Source organism: Oncorhynchus mykiss, chromosome 24 (genome assembly GCF_013265735.2).
Source record: "Oncorhynchus mykiss isolate Arlee chromosome 24, USDA_OmykA_1.1, whole genome shotgun sequence".
NCBI lineage: Eukaryota > Metazoa > Chordata > Actinopteri > Salmoniformes > Salmonidae > Oncorhynchus > Oncorhynchus mykiss.
This window is the reverse complement of record NC_048588.1, coordinates 18,577,324-18,594,458: the sequence shown is the minus strand read 5'-3', so window position 1 is coordinate 18,594,458 and position 17,135 is coordinate 18,577,324. Positions and strand designations below refer to the sequence as shown.

General features: G+C 41.6%; 1 protein-coding gene across 8 annotated transcripts in view; it reads right to left on the bottom strand.

Moving 5' to 3' along the window:
- Positions 1-1,245: 1,245 nt before the first annotated feature.
- Positions 1,246-17,135, bottom strand: part of kiaa0753 (KIAA0753 ortholog) — a 28,555-nt gene continuing 12,665 nt past the window's right edge. For all 8 annotated transcript variants that reach the window (XM_036961409.1, XM_036961405.1, XM_036961407.1 and 5 more), the window contains exons 16-17: positions 5,164-5,394; positions 1,246-3,995 (exon numbers count right to left, since the gene is read on the bottom strand). In XM_036961409.1, coding sequence (XP_036817304.1) covers positions 3,842-3,995; positions 5,164-5,394 — 385 coding nt within the window. In that variant the 3' untranslated portion in view covers positions 1,246-3,841. The remainder of the gene's footprint in view (positions 3,996-5,163; positions 5,395-17,135) is intronic.

The window sequence follows — 17,135 nt, the reverse complement described above, 5'->3', positions numbered from 1 at the left end:
CATTGTAGATTCCCAACTGAATACAACCTGAAAAACTCATTATAGGTTCCCAACTGAATACAACCTGAAAAACTCATTATAGATTCCCAACTGAATACAACCTGAAACTCATTGTAGATTCCCAACTGAATACAACCTGAAACTCATTGTAGATTCCCAACCTGAATACAACCTGAAAAACTCATTATAGGTTCCCAACTGAATACAACCTGAAAAACTCATTGTAGATTCCCAACCTGAATACAACCTGAAAAACTAATTGTAGATTCCCAACCTGAATATAACCTGAAAAACTAATTGTAGATTCCCAACCTGAATATAACCTGAAAAACTCATTGTAGATTCCCAACCTGAATACAACCTGAAACTCATTGTAGATTCCCAACCTGAATACAACCTGAAAAACTAATTGTAGATTCCCAACCTGAATACAACCTGAAAAACTCTTTGAGAAGTCCCAACTGAATACAACCTGAAAAACTCATTGTAGATTCCCAACCTGAATACAACCTGAAAAACTAATTGTAGATTCCCAACCTGAATATAACCTGAAAAACTAATTGTAGATTTCAAACGTGAATACAAACTGAAAAACTCTTTGAGAAGTCCCAACTTGAACCATCTACCAAGCGCAGTGGGAAACATGGGAGAGCAGTGATTGTATGTTGTTGTGCACAGAGGTGCAACAATAGATATATAGTTATACCCTAGTTCTATCCTCTAGCTTAACACATGACCACACAACAGGTCATAACCTGGGATCAGAGCAGCACCAGCATCACTCTATCTACAGCTCTGCACCCTGATGCCATCGAATGACTATCAATGGAGCCAAATGCTTGAGACATCTCCCTCCAATCTGAGTACCGGCCTGGCCACGGCCACGCTATATTACCCAACCCCATGAGGGCCCAGGATATATGTACCAGTCAGGAGGACCAATGACAAAATACTGATGTCCCAAGACACTGTATTGAGATTCTAGCAGGAGAGTGAAAGGAAACAGCCTGCAGGGCCAGGAAGACAGTAAGGTAGATAGAATTTATTACGCCCATTGGCCTCACTCACAAGAAAAAAAACATTCAATTTAGGTAGAATAGGTTTATTCTTTAGAAACAATCTCATCCCAAGCCACTAAGGGCAGTGTGCCAAGTGTACAGCAGGCTCTGCTTTGAGACATGACACCCCCCCCCCCCCCCACCCCAACTCATCTTTCCCCACTACCATGACAGAGGATACAGCATGGGTTGTTCATTAAAAAAACGGTTTATTCAAAAACAAATATAAATACACGGTTTAAATTCTTTATCAACCACATTAAGCATTTTGAAAACAAGCACACAATATTTTTCCAAAGTAAACAAACAAAAAGCAAACAGACAGAGAATCAGTAGGAAGGCAAAGGCTGGTGGGGGATGGATGTTTATCACATTATGCTTGATGGTTTCCATCAAGGATGAAAAGGCCTTTGGGTTTTTCACACTTAACAGTTTCCCGTGTGTATCAAGAATGGTCCGCCACCCAAAGAACATCCAGCCAACATGGCACAACTGTGGGACGCATTGGAGTCAGCATGGTCCAGCATCCCTGTGGAAAGCTTGACACCTTGTAGTCCATGCCCTGACGAATTGAGGCTGTTCTGAGGGCAAAAGAGAGTGAAACTCAAAGCACCAGATCTCAGCACTCAGAACCAATTGTCTTTCTACACTACTGGATTTGTCCCATGGGGCTTTTCCACAGTGAAGGTCAGTGGGTTCTAGCAGAAAAGAAGCCAAGAGATGTGCAGATTGTCTATTAACAACAATGAACGTTGCACCTCAAGTCTTGAAATAAATTAATTTAGCCTTTTAACCATCCACACAGACGTAGCTTTCAATACATCTTCAAATTCTAACCATGCCTTATGACAAAGCAAGGATAAGGGTTTCATATTTGATAGCTAGCTCTGACTGCCACTGCTTTAAGATTACCCACAGCCTTGTTTTGAGGGGGAAACAAGGTTATTTCTCTCTCGTTGCTGATGCAGAGATTTTATAGGTCAGACTATATGATGACGTCAGGGAGATTACAGCCCAGGGAGGGCACATACTGTGCTGATCAATTTCTCAACTGGAGCAGCTGCACTCCTCTCCCATATCCACACCCAGAGATTGGATCCAACTACTACAATCTCTTCAGTAGTTGTTCAGAGTAAGAAAATGTCACCGGTTCTGTAAATAGGTAAATATGTCCATATGGATACTATAGAGAGAAAAATGATCTCACTTGGCTAAAGATTATATCCAATTTTCTAAGAATCGTGAAAAGTGCCAGCCATCAGCTGAACTGTCCCTGAGGGAAACCTAAACTGATTCTATCCAGCCTGAATGGACATCATTGCCTCAAAATGAGTCCCTGTGTGTTCCACATAATACATTTTATGACTAGTCAATATTCATGGTCACATGAATTCTGTCTTTGACAAGGATAATTCTGCTGGCTAACATACTGTAGGGACAGGCCATTTTCACCATTAGAACAGTCCTGTATCTGGGTGGCTGTAGTTCAAATTGTTAAAGCAAGATACCCCAAGATCACCCGATACCTAATTTTGACAAAATAAAGCAAACTTGAAATATTGTACCAGAAAAAGGTCATTTGAAAATAAACTTTGGGCACCAGTATAAAACAGTCTGCCATGAATGTGCCATAAAACATCACAAATGAAATGCATCAAAGCACACAAAAACAATTTCATTATGTTCTGTGTTCACAGATCAGAATGGATCATAAACAGATCTTGTTGTTCTGTTTGTTAATTGTGTTGAAAATACATTTCTGTGATGAGTCTGTGTTGGCTGTTTGGGGCGGGAGGTGATACATTCAAAACCTAGGTATCAACAAACAGCATTTAGCACAATGACAATGAAAATAATTAGAAATGAGCCATCCTGACTCTCACTGACAAACAATATATTTTTCAATTTCAAGAATTCTGCAATTAAAAAACTCCTATTATAATGCTGAAATGGCTCCTAGAGTCCAATTTGTGTAGACCTCTGGGAAGAAACAGAACTGCGAGAGTGAGACATGTGTACGTGCATAAGCCTGTATGTATTCGGGACACCCACACAAAACACAGTTGGCGGAGAGAATTGTGTCTGATTCAGAGTGAGCTAATTCACTCAGTCTGTCCCCTGTCACAGTCAGCTCCTCTAGGGGCCAACTCAACATCTGGATGTGTCTCTCTCCACAGCCTGAGAATATCCGCTCAGGCCGCTCCCTCATCCAACGTGCACTGATGATATATGCACTGTCATTGAATTAAACATTTGTCATTTGGCTAACATAGTGTTTGGTGCATGCCATGGGAAGTGAAGCACACAATTTCAATGAGTGCAATATGCTCTCCGGATTTCCTATTAACCAATGAATCGCGCCCTTGGCTTGCTTACCCCCTATTGTTAATTCCCCCAAACAATGAATTTACTTCCATGTTTCAATGTGGAAACAGAAAGCGTGAGTAATCCTCTGGGAGAGGTTTATTTATGGAAAGAGGGGAGACAATCTTCTAATCCCCTGTAATGTAGTAATATTCTCTCTTAACTTATCAAAACCAACTTTCCCAGTGGAATTCACCCATCCCTCTGGAAGAACTACAGAAAGGAACCTGCCAAATAGGAATAATCTGCATTGCTTTAGTTCCATTCCATTCTGAATGCTGTCACATCAATGCAGTCAGGATGTTTTCCTGACTGCGGAATTTGCACTTTTTGGACTATTCTGTTGGTCCTGAATTGAAATATCCATCTACGCAGTACACCTAACTAACTCGCCCAATGTCTGTGAATAGGAAGAGAATCTATTGGATGTCTAACGGTGGAACTGAAGCAGGAGGTGACGTGATTGGCTGAAGGAACTCGGAGGTGAAGACAGCCTCTGCGTACTCCTCACAGACGTCCTGGAACTCTGCTGCTACGTCAGCCAGGGCCTCGGACATAAGCTCCTCTGACAGACTGGGAGCAGAAGCAAAATTAGAGAAAGAAAAATGTCAGGAGTCCCTGAACCAAACAAAAAGATACAGTTGTACATAAGGCTTGTGTGCTTACCAAAAAAAGTCTTGCAAGGGTGCACATGCAAAAAATACAAGGTTGTTCTTGCTTAGTCTTTCAAATCAGACAGAGGGAGGGAGCACACATCAGGGACCTCACCACACACTGACTGGTATGGGCAGCTTATTACCAACGTCTCACAGATAGACAGGTTACTCTGATGAGTGAGAATAGCAGGCTAATTGACATGGCATTTCCCCCCATATTTCCCTTGATACTGGAGTAATTGGACTGGTCCCTCTGAAACAACCTCCCTCCCCCAACAAATGAAGAAGAGTTCAGATGCATAGCTCAAGAAGACGGCATATGATTGTCATCTCTCTCTCTCCTGTCATCGCTCTCATCTCTCTCTCTCTCTAAAAGTAACGAGGCCACAATAATAGTTGTCCCTCGGCTGGCAGGGTTGATTTTCTTCGCTCACTTTTTTTGCAGCAATTCACACTCCCTCACACGTATATAGTGAGAGGAGAGAGGGGCATCTCCAAATGCCAGACCTGAGTATCTCTCCTTTGGTAACGTTAACAAAAATTGCCAGATTATTCAATTATATCTGCTTCTCTTTGAAATGTCTGAATATGATGAATTTCTGATCTATCACACTCTAATGCATTCAGTATACTCATTGAGACAAGTGGGATTCTCTGCATTGCACCAACTTAAGAATTCTTTTAAATATGCAAATGTGTGGGTGGGCTAGAATAACAACTGTGAACACCAGAGACCAGATCCTGTAGCGCAGTATGCTAAACCATGCAGACACACGCACCCCACAACTAGTCAAACACTGGGCCTAATGTTTGAATAAGGAAAGAGCACAATGTTTGTGGAAGAGTTGTGTAGCCAGGTGAATAATCCATCCTCCTACACACAATGTCATTCATAACTGGCTGGCAAATAAGACAAATCTGTCGAGATGGCTTAGGGGACAACAAACCCAAGCAGCAAAATGTACATTTGAGAAGGTGAAACAGTGAAAAGTACTATAGTTGTGCTTGTACTGCTAGGCTGCATCCCAAATGAAACTAGTAAAACTGTACCCATAGGTCCCTGGTCAGAAATAGTGCCATTTCACCTGTCTGCAATGGCCCAGGGGTTGAAGCTGCCCACAGCCTCGTGGGCTACCAGGCGGAGGTAGGCCTCGTGGTCCTGTCTGTATTGCTGGATATTCCTCTGCATGCTGGCTGGCACAGAGATTCGCGTCCCGTCTCCCCACCTCTCCCCTGGGGCTGGGAAGGTGCTGCTGCCGCCAGGTTGACCTGGGGAGACCTCCTCCCTGATGCTGCCCTCAAACAGGACACTGTGTCTGTAGAGAGATGGAGAGACAGACAGGGTGTTCAGACTGGAGAGAGAGAGACAGAGTATGCTCGGGTTGTGGAAAGACAGAAACAGACAGACAGGATGCTCAGGCTGAATACCAGACTGATGGAGCTTCACACCATCTTTTAATTACATTGTCCTCATCTCCATTCAGTCTGATTCAATTGGGTACATCTGTCAATGGAAGTGGAAAAGCAGCAGCCTGGAATAGAACTGCTATTCATTGAGGTAGGGGCCGGAGCCAATTGCCATATTGAGAGGCGCCCGAGTCAATTGGAGGAGGAAGGAGGCCCTTGGTAACCGAATAACCTCTTTGTAGAGCCATGTCCTCACTGTGGTCCCGAAGAGGCACACACACAGAGAGGAGGTTGAGAGGGGTGTGATGCTACGTCCTAAAGTCTGTATGCTCCACTCACATCCCTCACCCCCACACTTCCCTGAGGGGCTCAGGTGGGCAATGTCCAGGCCAGGGTTGTAATATTTTTTTCTGTGAGCAAATCAGTCTAGCTCTGGCAACAGCACTCTGGCTGATACTATATTTAGAGACAGATGCAGCAGTTCCACGAGCAAAATGTCTCTCTAATGTTCTCCCCACACACCAAGCCAGGTCCAGTCCAGTCCCTGGCCCTGTTTGCTCCTGCTGTTCCTGGTGTCTACACAACATGAGGCCAGGCTGTGGGCACACAGACACACAGGGAGAAGTGCCAGGGTGGGTAATTCAGTTGGCCCTACCAATTTGCTTCATCCCTGGACTACACACAGGGCCCATTTATGCTCTTGGGTCATTTAAGGGCCACTGTGGCGATCATTTCCCTTTTCCCTGCTGCAAGGTTTCCTTTATGTCCACAAAAAATAGAATAACACATTTAGATTCAAATCAGTGTGAAGGCTCCCAAGCATTATGTGCAACTAAGAGTGTGGGAATGAGGGCACCAGCCTGGCAGCACAGCCAGGAAACACAAATTCAAGTGGCAGCACAATTTCACGAAAGAGAAGATGAATTCTGCATATTTATCGAGTGATTTTCACCTTGGTGGATAAGACCATGTGAATGTTAACATTTCCAGTAAAATATACAAGCTGCACTACTCTTTCTACTGTCTCTACAAGGATGCTTAGAAAGTTAGGAGACAATGAGGACACACTCACTGACATGTTGATCGTCAGTGGTGATTATTTTGCAGCCTGTTCACTGTTGTGAATGGGCAGCAGTTGCTGACAGAGAGAGAGGAGAGGGTAGCTGTAGTCTGATCATAGCCTGACAAACCCAGCCCTCTCACATCCACCTACTACAGAAAAGCCCAGTGGGAAAAAAACACAAACAACTCAAACTGATGAGCAGCCTGAGCCATAAATTCCCACAGCGAAGTGTATGAAATTGTCTTCAAATATCTTACGTTGTCTCATTCTTCTCCAACAACTCCAGAAGTCTATCGCCAAGGAAACAGAGAAAGTGGCAAAACACCAGCTCCATATGTGATATATCAAACAGGAAGCAGACTGAGCTGGGTTTGATTCTGAGACAGCGAGAGCGTTCGAGAGAGAGTGAAATAACAAGAGAGAGAGCGAGAGAGACCCAAATCTGTTTTCAGAGATAGTGGGGGGTGATTCAGGGGAAGATGCTGGCTATAGCTCTACTGCTAGAGAAATGGTGCTTAGGTTCTGAGAGCAGAGGAAGAATTCAATGCATTAAGAAAACAGGTGGATAGAGAAAATAGTGCAGAGAAAAGGAGGTGAATCATTACAATGTGGTAGAAACTTTTATTTTCTTTCTGCCTACAACAATAACAGATGGTTCTACCCATCAGGGCCAATCGCAGAGACAGGGGCAGTGTTGGAGTTTCTCGGGAGCTAGAGGTTGATTAGATGGGCGGGTAACAGCCATCACCGCACCAAATCTACTGAGATGCTCCTCTCCTGTAACAAGTTTAGAAGAGTTGTTCTGAGAGAACAGTACAAGAGAATGATCGTTTGAGAGAAAGAGGAACACACCAGGGACAAAAGTATGGCTCTCCAACCCTGTCCCTGGAGAGTTACCGTCCAGTAGGTTTTCACTCCAATCCTAATCTAGCATACCTGATTCTAATAATTAGCTGGTTGATCAGCTGAATCACGTTAGTTACAACTGGGGTTGGAGGGAAAACATACAGGAGGGTAGCTCTCCAGGAACAGGGTCAGAAAGCCCTGGACAAAAGACTGGAGAGAACAGAAAAAAAAATCAGTCTTTAGATAGTATGGAGCAACAGCAGACCAGTCTTTAATCTGACCATAGATTTGTTTGTCTTGGTGGTGGAGCTGTGGTCAGTCAGCGAGGGACATGTAGGGCAGCTCTCAGTCTCTCTCCACTAGGTCTTCTCACCATGGAGACCTCTTTCCCTCCGCTCCAATGATGCATGACCCACCCACTCCCGCTCCGCTGCTCTCACCAGACGCATACTGAGGAGTAGATTCTCTACCCACCCACCTCCATCATCCATCATCTCCAGCATAAATCACCCATCATCTCCATCATAACCACCCATCATCTCCATCATAACCACCCATAATCTCCATCATCATCAACATCACCCATCATCTCCAGCATAAATCACCCATCATCTCCAGAATAAATCACCCATCATCTCCAGCATAAATCACCCATCATCTCCAGTATAATCACCCACCATCTCCAGCATAATCACCCATCATCTCCATCATAACCACCCATAATCATCTCCATCATCATCATCATCACCCATCATAATCACACATCATAAATCACCCATCATCTCCAGCATAAATCACCCATCATCTCCAGCATAATCGCCCATCATCTCCAGCATAAATCACCCATCATCTCCAGCATAAATCACCCATCATCTCCAGCACAATCACCCATCATCTCCAACATAAATCACTCACCCCAATTCAACCCAGGTCACAGAGAGAGATAAGGATCTACAGCATCTTATGAAGTACAGATACAAGTCGGAAGTTTACATACAGCTTAGCCAAAGTCAGTTTTCACAATTCCTGACATTTAATCCTAGTAGAAATTCCTTGTCTTAGGTCAGATAGGATCACCACCTTGTTTTAAGAATGTGAAATGTCAGAATAATAGTAGAGATAATTATTTATTTCAGCTTTTATTTCTTTCATCACATTCCCAGGGGGTCAGAAGTTTACATACACTTGATTAGTATTTGGTAGCATTGCCTTTAAATTGTTTAACTTGGGTCAAACGTTTCAGGTAGCCATCCACAAGCTTCCCACAATATGTTGGGTGAATTTTGGCGTATTCCTCCTGACAGAGCTGGTGTAACTGAGTCAGGTTTGTAAGGCCTCCTTGCTCGCACATGCTTTTTCAGTTCTGCCCATACATTTTCTATGGGACTGAGGTCAGGGCTTTGTGATGGCCACTCCACTACCTTGACTTTGTTGTCCTTAAGCCATTTTGCCACAACTTTGGAATTATGCTTGGGGTCATTGTCCATTTGGAAGACCCATTTGCGACCAAGCTTTTAACTTCCTGATAGATGTCTTGAGATGTTGCTTCAATATATCCACATCATTTTCCTCCCTCATGATACCATTATTTTGTGAAGTGCACCAGTCCCTCCTGCAGCAAAGCACCCCCACAACATGATGCTGCCGCCCGCGTGCTTCATGGTTGTAATGGTGTTCTTCGGCCTGCAAGCCTCACCCTTTTCCTCCAAATATAACAATGGTCATTATGGCCAAACAGTTCTATTTTCGTTTCATCAGACCAGAGGACATTTCTCCAAATAGTACAATCTTTGTCCCTATGTGCAGTTGCAAACCGTAGTCTGGCTTTTTTATGGCGGTTATGGAGCAGTGGCTTCTTCCTTGCTGAGCGGTCTTTCAGGTTATGTCGATATAGGACTCATTTTTACTGTGGATATAGATACTTTTGTACCTGTTTCCTCCAGCATCTTCACAAGGTCCTTTGCTATCGTTCTGGGATTGATTTGCATTTTTTGCACCAAAGTACGTTCATCTCTAGGAGACAGAAGTCGTCTCCTTCCTGAGTGGTATAACGGCTGTGTGGTCCCATGGTGTTTATACTTGCGTACTATTGTTTGTACAGATGAACGTGGTTCAGGCATTTGGAAATTGCTTCCAAGTATGAACCAGACTTGTGGAGGGCCACAATTTTTTCTGAGGTCTTGGCTGATTTCTTTTGATTTTCCTATGATGTCAAGCAAAGAGACACGGAGTTTGAAGGTAGGCCTTGAAATACATCCACAGGTACACCTTCAATTGACTCAAATTATGTCAATTAGCCTATCAGAAGCTTCTAAAGCCATGACATCATTTTTTCCAATCTGTTTAAAGGCACAGTCAACTGTATGTAAACTTCTAACCCAGTGAAATTGTGATACAGTGAATTATAAGTGAAATAATCTGTAAACAATTGTTGGAAAAAAGTACTTGTGTCATGCACAAAGTAGATGTCCTAACCGACTTGCCAAAACTATAGTTTGTTAACAAGAATTTTGTGGAGTGGTTGAAAAAAGAGTTTTAATGACTCCAACATAAGTGTATGTAAACTTCTGACTTCAACTGTACTCTAGTCTAATGTCTGTTGAAATATTAGAATTACAGGCAATGCATTTGGACTGAGTACTGAGTGTTTCTCAGGATGAAGTATCTCCATTAAAGCTCTAGACTGTAGCAGCTAATTCAATCTTTATGATGGACTATTACTCTAGACTCAATAGCTAAGTGGTTCATTGGAGTGAAAGGGGGCTACATATTTGTAAATTAGCCATAGCTAATTATATTTTTTCCTCATCATCAATTATAACCACATTTTCTAAGGAGAGCTTCGGGCAAATGATACCTCAACAGAAGTGTACATTTGTCGGTAAGAAGACTTTATAAGAGGATGTTATAGCACATATATACATACATACACATGATGATTGGAAATGGTGGAAAGATATGAATTCAACATCTGCCACACAAAGACTGAATATTGGGGAGTGTAGGCTTTTTGTCTTAGGGGATCTCAATACAGCACAACAGGCTTTGTACCTACCCCAAATGAAAGCGACACTTGTCAATGACAAATAACAAAACACCTGAAGAAAAGGGAATGGGGAGCAAAGAGTTCCTATGAATTTCATAACAAATCAGATGACAGTTGTGTTCTATAACAACATTGTGTTCTATAACAACATCGTGTTCTATAACAACATCGTGTTCTATAACAACATCGTGTTCTATAACAACATTGTGTTCTATTCTATAACAACATTGTGTTCTATAACAACATTGTGTTCTATAACAACATTGTGTTCTATAACAACATTGTGTTCTATAACAACATTGTGTTCTATAACAACATTGTGTTCTATAACAACATTGTGTTCTATAACAACATTGTGTTCTATAACAACATTGTGTTCTATAACAACATCGTGTTCTATAACAACATCGTGTTCTATAACAACATCGTGTTCTATAACATTGTGTTCTATAACAACATTGTGTTCTATTCTATAACAACATCGTGTTCTATAACAACATCGTGTTCTATAACAACATCGTGTTCTATAACAACATCGTGTTCTATAACAACATCGTGTTCTATAACAACATTGTGTTCTATAACAACATCGTGTTCTATAACAACATTGTGTTCTATAACAACATTGTGTTCTATAACAACATTGTGTTCTATAACAACATCTTGTTCTATAACAACATCTTGTTCTATAACAACATTGTGTTCTATACCATAACAACATCGTGTTCTATACCATAACAACATCGTGTTCTATACCATAACAACATCGGGTTCTATAACAACATTGTGTTCTATAACATCGTGTTCTATAACATAACAACATTGTGTTCTATAACAACATCGTGTTCTATACCATAACAACATCGTGTTCTATACCATAACAACATCGAGTTCTATACCATAACAACATCGCGTTCTATACCATAACAACATCGTGTTCTATAACAACATCGTGTTCTATAACAACATCGTGTTCTATAACAACATCGTGTTCTATAACAACATTGTGTTCTATAACAACATCGTGTTCTATAACAACATTGTGTTCTATAACAACATTGTGTTCTATAACAACATCGTGTTCTATAACAACATTGTGTTCTATAACAACATTGTGTTCTATAACAACATTGTGTTCTATAACAACATTGTGTTCTATAACAACATCGTGTTCTATTCTCAACATCCAGGAGAAAAAATAACCAATAACAGCCTTTGAGCTCCTCAATGACAAACAATAGAATCAAATAATTTCAGAGTGATAGGCATACTGAATGATGTGTGCACTGCTTTCTAAGCTATGAGATATGGTTATGCATCCAATCCCTGTTGTGTGTGTGTTTGTGTTGTCTGCAGTGGAGGGGCCTGCTGACTCCCTGTACTGAGCAGTGTTTGGTTGTAATCATAGGCAGGCACACACTCACATATTGAGCTCCCAACGCTAAATCGGCAGCTGTGCCACTCATCGCTTCCCAAACACACAGCAGTAATCACCAGTTTCATACATTCTACACTACAACAACTGTCCACACACACACACACTAGCTACCACTATCCATTCCTTATAGAATGACTAGCCCCCTCTAGTGACTGTCTGACATACTAAAGGGATTTGCTCCCCAGCGACTTAAACTTAGTGGAAATCGACCTGTGATGGACAGCCCTATAAAAAGTGTGAGAACAGAATTTCATTAACATAATGATACCAATAACTCTCTCTCTCCCTTTAGATGTATCCTCAGTTGACCTATTTTCCACTAACACTCCATTATGCAGAAACCTGCAAAAGTTTGTACTTCATCACAACAAGTATGCATAAGTAGTAAATTGGGCATAGTTTAATTGAGTAATTTAGCTGTGTCCAGAACCTACCTAGAGATCTCTTCACTGTATTGTACAACGGCCCAGAGCTCCACTCCACCTCTGTCTGATGTGGTCCCAAGGGGATCTATTTGATTTTAATTAACCTTTTTTTAAATCAAGGAAGTCCCATTGAGGTCAGAAGACCTCTTTTACAGGGGAGACCTGGCCAAATGAATGAACGACGTAGAGAAGAATAAGGACAGCCACAGAAAAAGAACCAGAACTTAGATTAGGCATTACATCAACTAGTTTCATAACCATCATCTGGTCCATTATTTATTTTCACTAAATCAAGTCTACTGATTGTCTTTTGCCTGGCATCAAAGTGAGCATTATCATATGGTGGATAGGCTATATTTCAATCTCCACAATTTCAGTGCAGCAACTTCCTGGAGTTGGGAATGTAATAAGAATAATTAAATGAGAACAATACAACACTAGACATGGGAATCATCATTTTGAAGCTAGGAGCTACACGGTGGTAATAGATTGAGCCTGTGCTCCTGCTCATATCTTCTGATCTGAGGAGGGAGGGCTGGTTGAACAGTCAGAAAGCATTCTGAGAAATGTCATTCCCATATGAGCCATCCAACAGGCAATAGTGTGCTGTAATTACCAGAAGGGCTTCACTTACTGAATAATAATCACCTCCGGTCTGAATAACACTTCTGATAAATCAAGAACAGATGTGATCTTGACAGGACTATGAGGGCTGGCAGAAGAACCTCCAGAGAAATATACATTTTAGCGCTGGCAGTGCAGTACTAGAGATATGCACTCAGCAACAATCTCTGCCTTCAGCAAGATGTGGCTGCACACTTGAGGATAAACATGTAGAAATATAATTATGTCTCTTCGATATGTGAAGATGTCCCAAGACAAACACTATCTCGCCAAGAGAAGAATCAGTGAGCCAGACACACTACACGGAACAGAAACCCCTCTAGAGTAATTCCATACGAAACCAGGACAAAAAAAAAGACCATGACTTTGGAGGTTTTACACAAAATGTTATCCTTAGAATGGACCTTAGGAGCAGGGTTTCCCAAACTCGGTCCTGGAATTTTGCCCTAGCACTACACAGCTGATTCGATTGAGAAATAATTCATCAAAGTTGGCATATTTATTACATTTTGGCCTTACCCAGACCTCCTTTAAGACTCCAATTTGTGTCATATGAAGCTTTACCGCTTGCTCTGTAGATTTGTGCTCTGTAGATTTGTGCTCTGTAGATTTGTGCTCTGTAGATTCGTGCTCTGTAGATTTGTGCTCTGTAGATTTGTGCTCTGTAGATTTGTGCTCTGTAGATTTGTGCTCTGTAGATTTGTGCTCTGTAGATTTGTGCTCTGTAGATTTGTGCTCTGTAGATTTGTGCTCTGTAGATTTGTGCTCTGTAGATTCGTGCTCTGTAGATTCGTGCTCTGTAGATTTGTGCTCTGTAGATTTGTGCTCTGTAGATTTGTGCTCTGTAGATTCGTGCTCTGTAGATTCGTGCTCTGTAGATTTGTGCTCTGTAGATTCGTGCTCTGTAGATTCGTGCTCTGTAGATTCGTGCTCTGTAGATTTGTGCTCTGTAGATTTGTGCTCTGTAGATTTGTGCTCTGTAGATTTGTGCTCTGTAGATTCGTGCTCTGTAGATTCGTGCTCTGTAGATTTGTGCTCTGTAGATTTGTGCTCTGTAGATTTGTGCTCTGTAGATTTGTGCTCTGTAGATTTGTGCTCTGTAGATTTGTGCTCTGTAGATTTGTGCTCTGTAGATTCGTGCTCTGTAGATTCGTGCTCTGTAGATTTGTGCTCTGTAGTATTTTTTTAAATTTCAGTAATAAACTGTGTTTACAATAATGTATGAGTACTGACAAATATAAACATGAATATTGAAAAATGTATCTTTCAATATATTGTTGAACACTCTACGGGAATCTCAAAGCTCTAGAGTGGAATCTCTGCTAGTTTTAAAGTTATGGCCCATTTTATACGGCGAAATTGGCACAGTAGGCAGGATGTGCAATGATCTCTGCACATCCTGCAAATCACCAGCAGAAAAATAAGCAACATTTATACATTAACGTCAAAAAAAAGTGTATTGAAATTAAAATACTACTCATATTACAGAGCAAGCAGTAAAGCTTCATAAGACCATTTATTTGCTTGTAGCACCTACAGACGAAACATTATGGAAGCATCACCAACCTGTCGATCGCGATCGACTGATCGATCTCTAAGGCATTCCTAGTCGATCACCAAACATTTCTGAAGAAAAACCAACGTGCATATGATTCAGTAGCCCTGCGCACCGGGTAGGCAAAGTGTACCCACTTTGAACCATTTCGTTTGTCTGAAAATACAACACTCCGCATAACCGGTGGACCGGGAGATCCAAGAATACAGCAAAGAGCTGCTTTTTTTTGGAGCGAGTTCACGTGTACGTTTTTATTCAGCACTATTACAAAACACTCTTCTCCCTACTTTCACTTACGCTGCAGCTGCAATGAATGAGTAGCCAAGTGTATCAATATCCCTGAATTTTTATTATTAGCAGTTCGCCGGGTCTATTTTAATATCAAGGAATATTACATTTTCTCTGGTCATAGGAACAACATTAATTTATGCATGAGTCAGATGCGGTGCGACTCGAGTTTCACCATAACACCATGCCCAAACCGGACGTGCCCAAGAGCCATCGTGCACAAATTGATTTTGTTCCACCCACACCAAAAGGCGATCACAACACACAGGTTGAAATATCAAAACAAACTCTGAACCAAATATAATAATTTGGGGACAGGTCTAAAAGCATTAAACATGTATGGCAATTTAGCTAGTTAGGTTGCAGTTGCTACCTAATTTGTCCTATTTATTATTTTACCTGAAATGCACAAGGTCCTCTACTCCAACAATTAATTCACACAAAATGGTCAACCGAATAATTTCTAGTCATTTCTCCTCCTTCCATGCCTTTTCTTCTTTGGACTTTATATGGTGATTGGCATCTAACTTTCATAATAAGGTGTATTACCACAACCGACTGACCTCAGTTCATCTTTGGTGTCCCCTCTCTCTGGTCAGACTCACAGGAGGAAAGGAAGGAGAGGGCAGGGACTGTGAGAGGTGAACTCTCTGCTGCTCTCTCCCTCCCTCCACTGAGAAATCTTAGACTTTCCACTTCAATACGTTCAAGACAACTGGAAACTCTGGGAAAAACGAGATCTGACTGGGAAAAACGAGATCTGACTGGGAAAAACGAGATCTGACTGGGAAAAACGAGATCTGACTGGGAAAAATCTATTTGAACGGTCATCCAAGTCGGAATTCCAAGTCGGAAACTAAGGCTTCTTTCTAGAGCTCAGACTTTCCGACACAAAGATCACTGATTTCAGGATTTGACCTTGTAACCAATATGCTTTGATAATGTATAAGGCCTACTGCACAACTCATTCCTACAGAACAGTTTTCATTAGGTTAATGTTACATTTTTAAGTCATGTATAAAAAATATACAAAATCTGAGCGGTAGATCTAGGCTTGGGTTTTGACTGGGACGAAAAAGTTGGTGACCACTGCATTACGGAGTCTTAAAGGAGGGTAAGGCCAAAATGTCATAAATATGCCAACTTCCATTAATTATTTCCCAATTACACTTTTAGATACAAATGTCAAATATACAGTATGTCAACAATCTTTCCTCCAAAGGACAATCCTATGGATTACATTTAGTGAAAATGTCCAAAATCATGTTCGTTCCCCCCCCCGATTTTCTATGGAATCACTCTCTAGTGGCACCTTTATCTCTGTCAACCCTTTGAAGCTAGCACTCAGAACACAGACCTACAGGGAAACATACTGGGAAGAAAGGAAGTGGAAAACACATAAAGATCAATCCTTCTCAGTCCTGAGTGTTTGGTTGACACATTTTCTCTACGTATTCAAGGATAATCGAAAGAGTGGAGGGAAGAACTCCAGAATATGCAGAATATCTGTCATTCTGTCGGTTTGTGGGGGACGAGACAATATCCATGTGCCATTTAGAATCAATGCATATTGCTTTACAAATGAGACAGTATACGCTGAAAACTTACCCGGCATTCTCAGACACACAACACACAATCATTGTGTTGTGCTTTCACACGAGTGCACTCGTCGATACAAACAAATACCTGGCTTCATTTTCGATCAGACACTTCCACATTATCTCCATCATACAGCTATTGGGGGAAAAGCAAGGGAAGTACAAGGGAGAGAATTTTCATGACGCACTCTGCTAGTCTTTTTATAGGAATCCTGTCAGAGAGCAGTGTGTCAGAGGCAATGCGGAAGACACGGGCCACTTTCCTTTTTTTAAACACACAAACTAAATGACCTGCCACTCAGGCAAAGGTGAGAAGTCCCATTGGACTGTGTAATTCACTGGGCCGTGAGAGAGAAGAAGACACAGAGGCAGACTGCCCTGGATGAGTCTAATACTATCTTCATAGAGGCAGGATGATACAGGTAGCTGTTATCTACAACACAAGGTTAGAAGTAAAGCTAATCTGGCCAATCACTACCTCCAATACAGGATCAAGAAAGCCAAGCTCAGCGAGTTCTGCAAGCATTGCTTTACCCATAAACCATATCAATTACTAGACAAAGTCATAACCTGCGCTATGCATGGAGTTTGGGTTTTACCACATCTTCCTCCTAACTCACAAAACAGACAGCAAGAGTTATAGTTTCCTGGTGGTTTGCCCATAACCTAGTTGCCAGTCTCTGTTCAGTTATTACATTCCAGTCCTTGTACTCCGTGTCATTTGCCAAAGACACAAGGAGTGGGATGTTAGAGACTGGTGCCCAGAC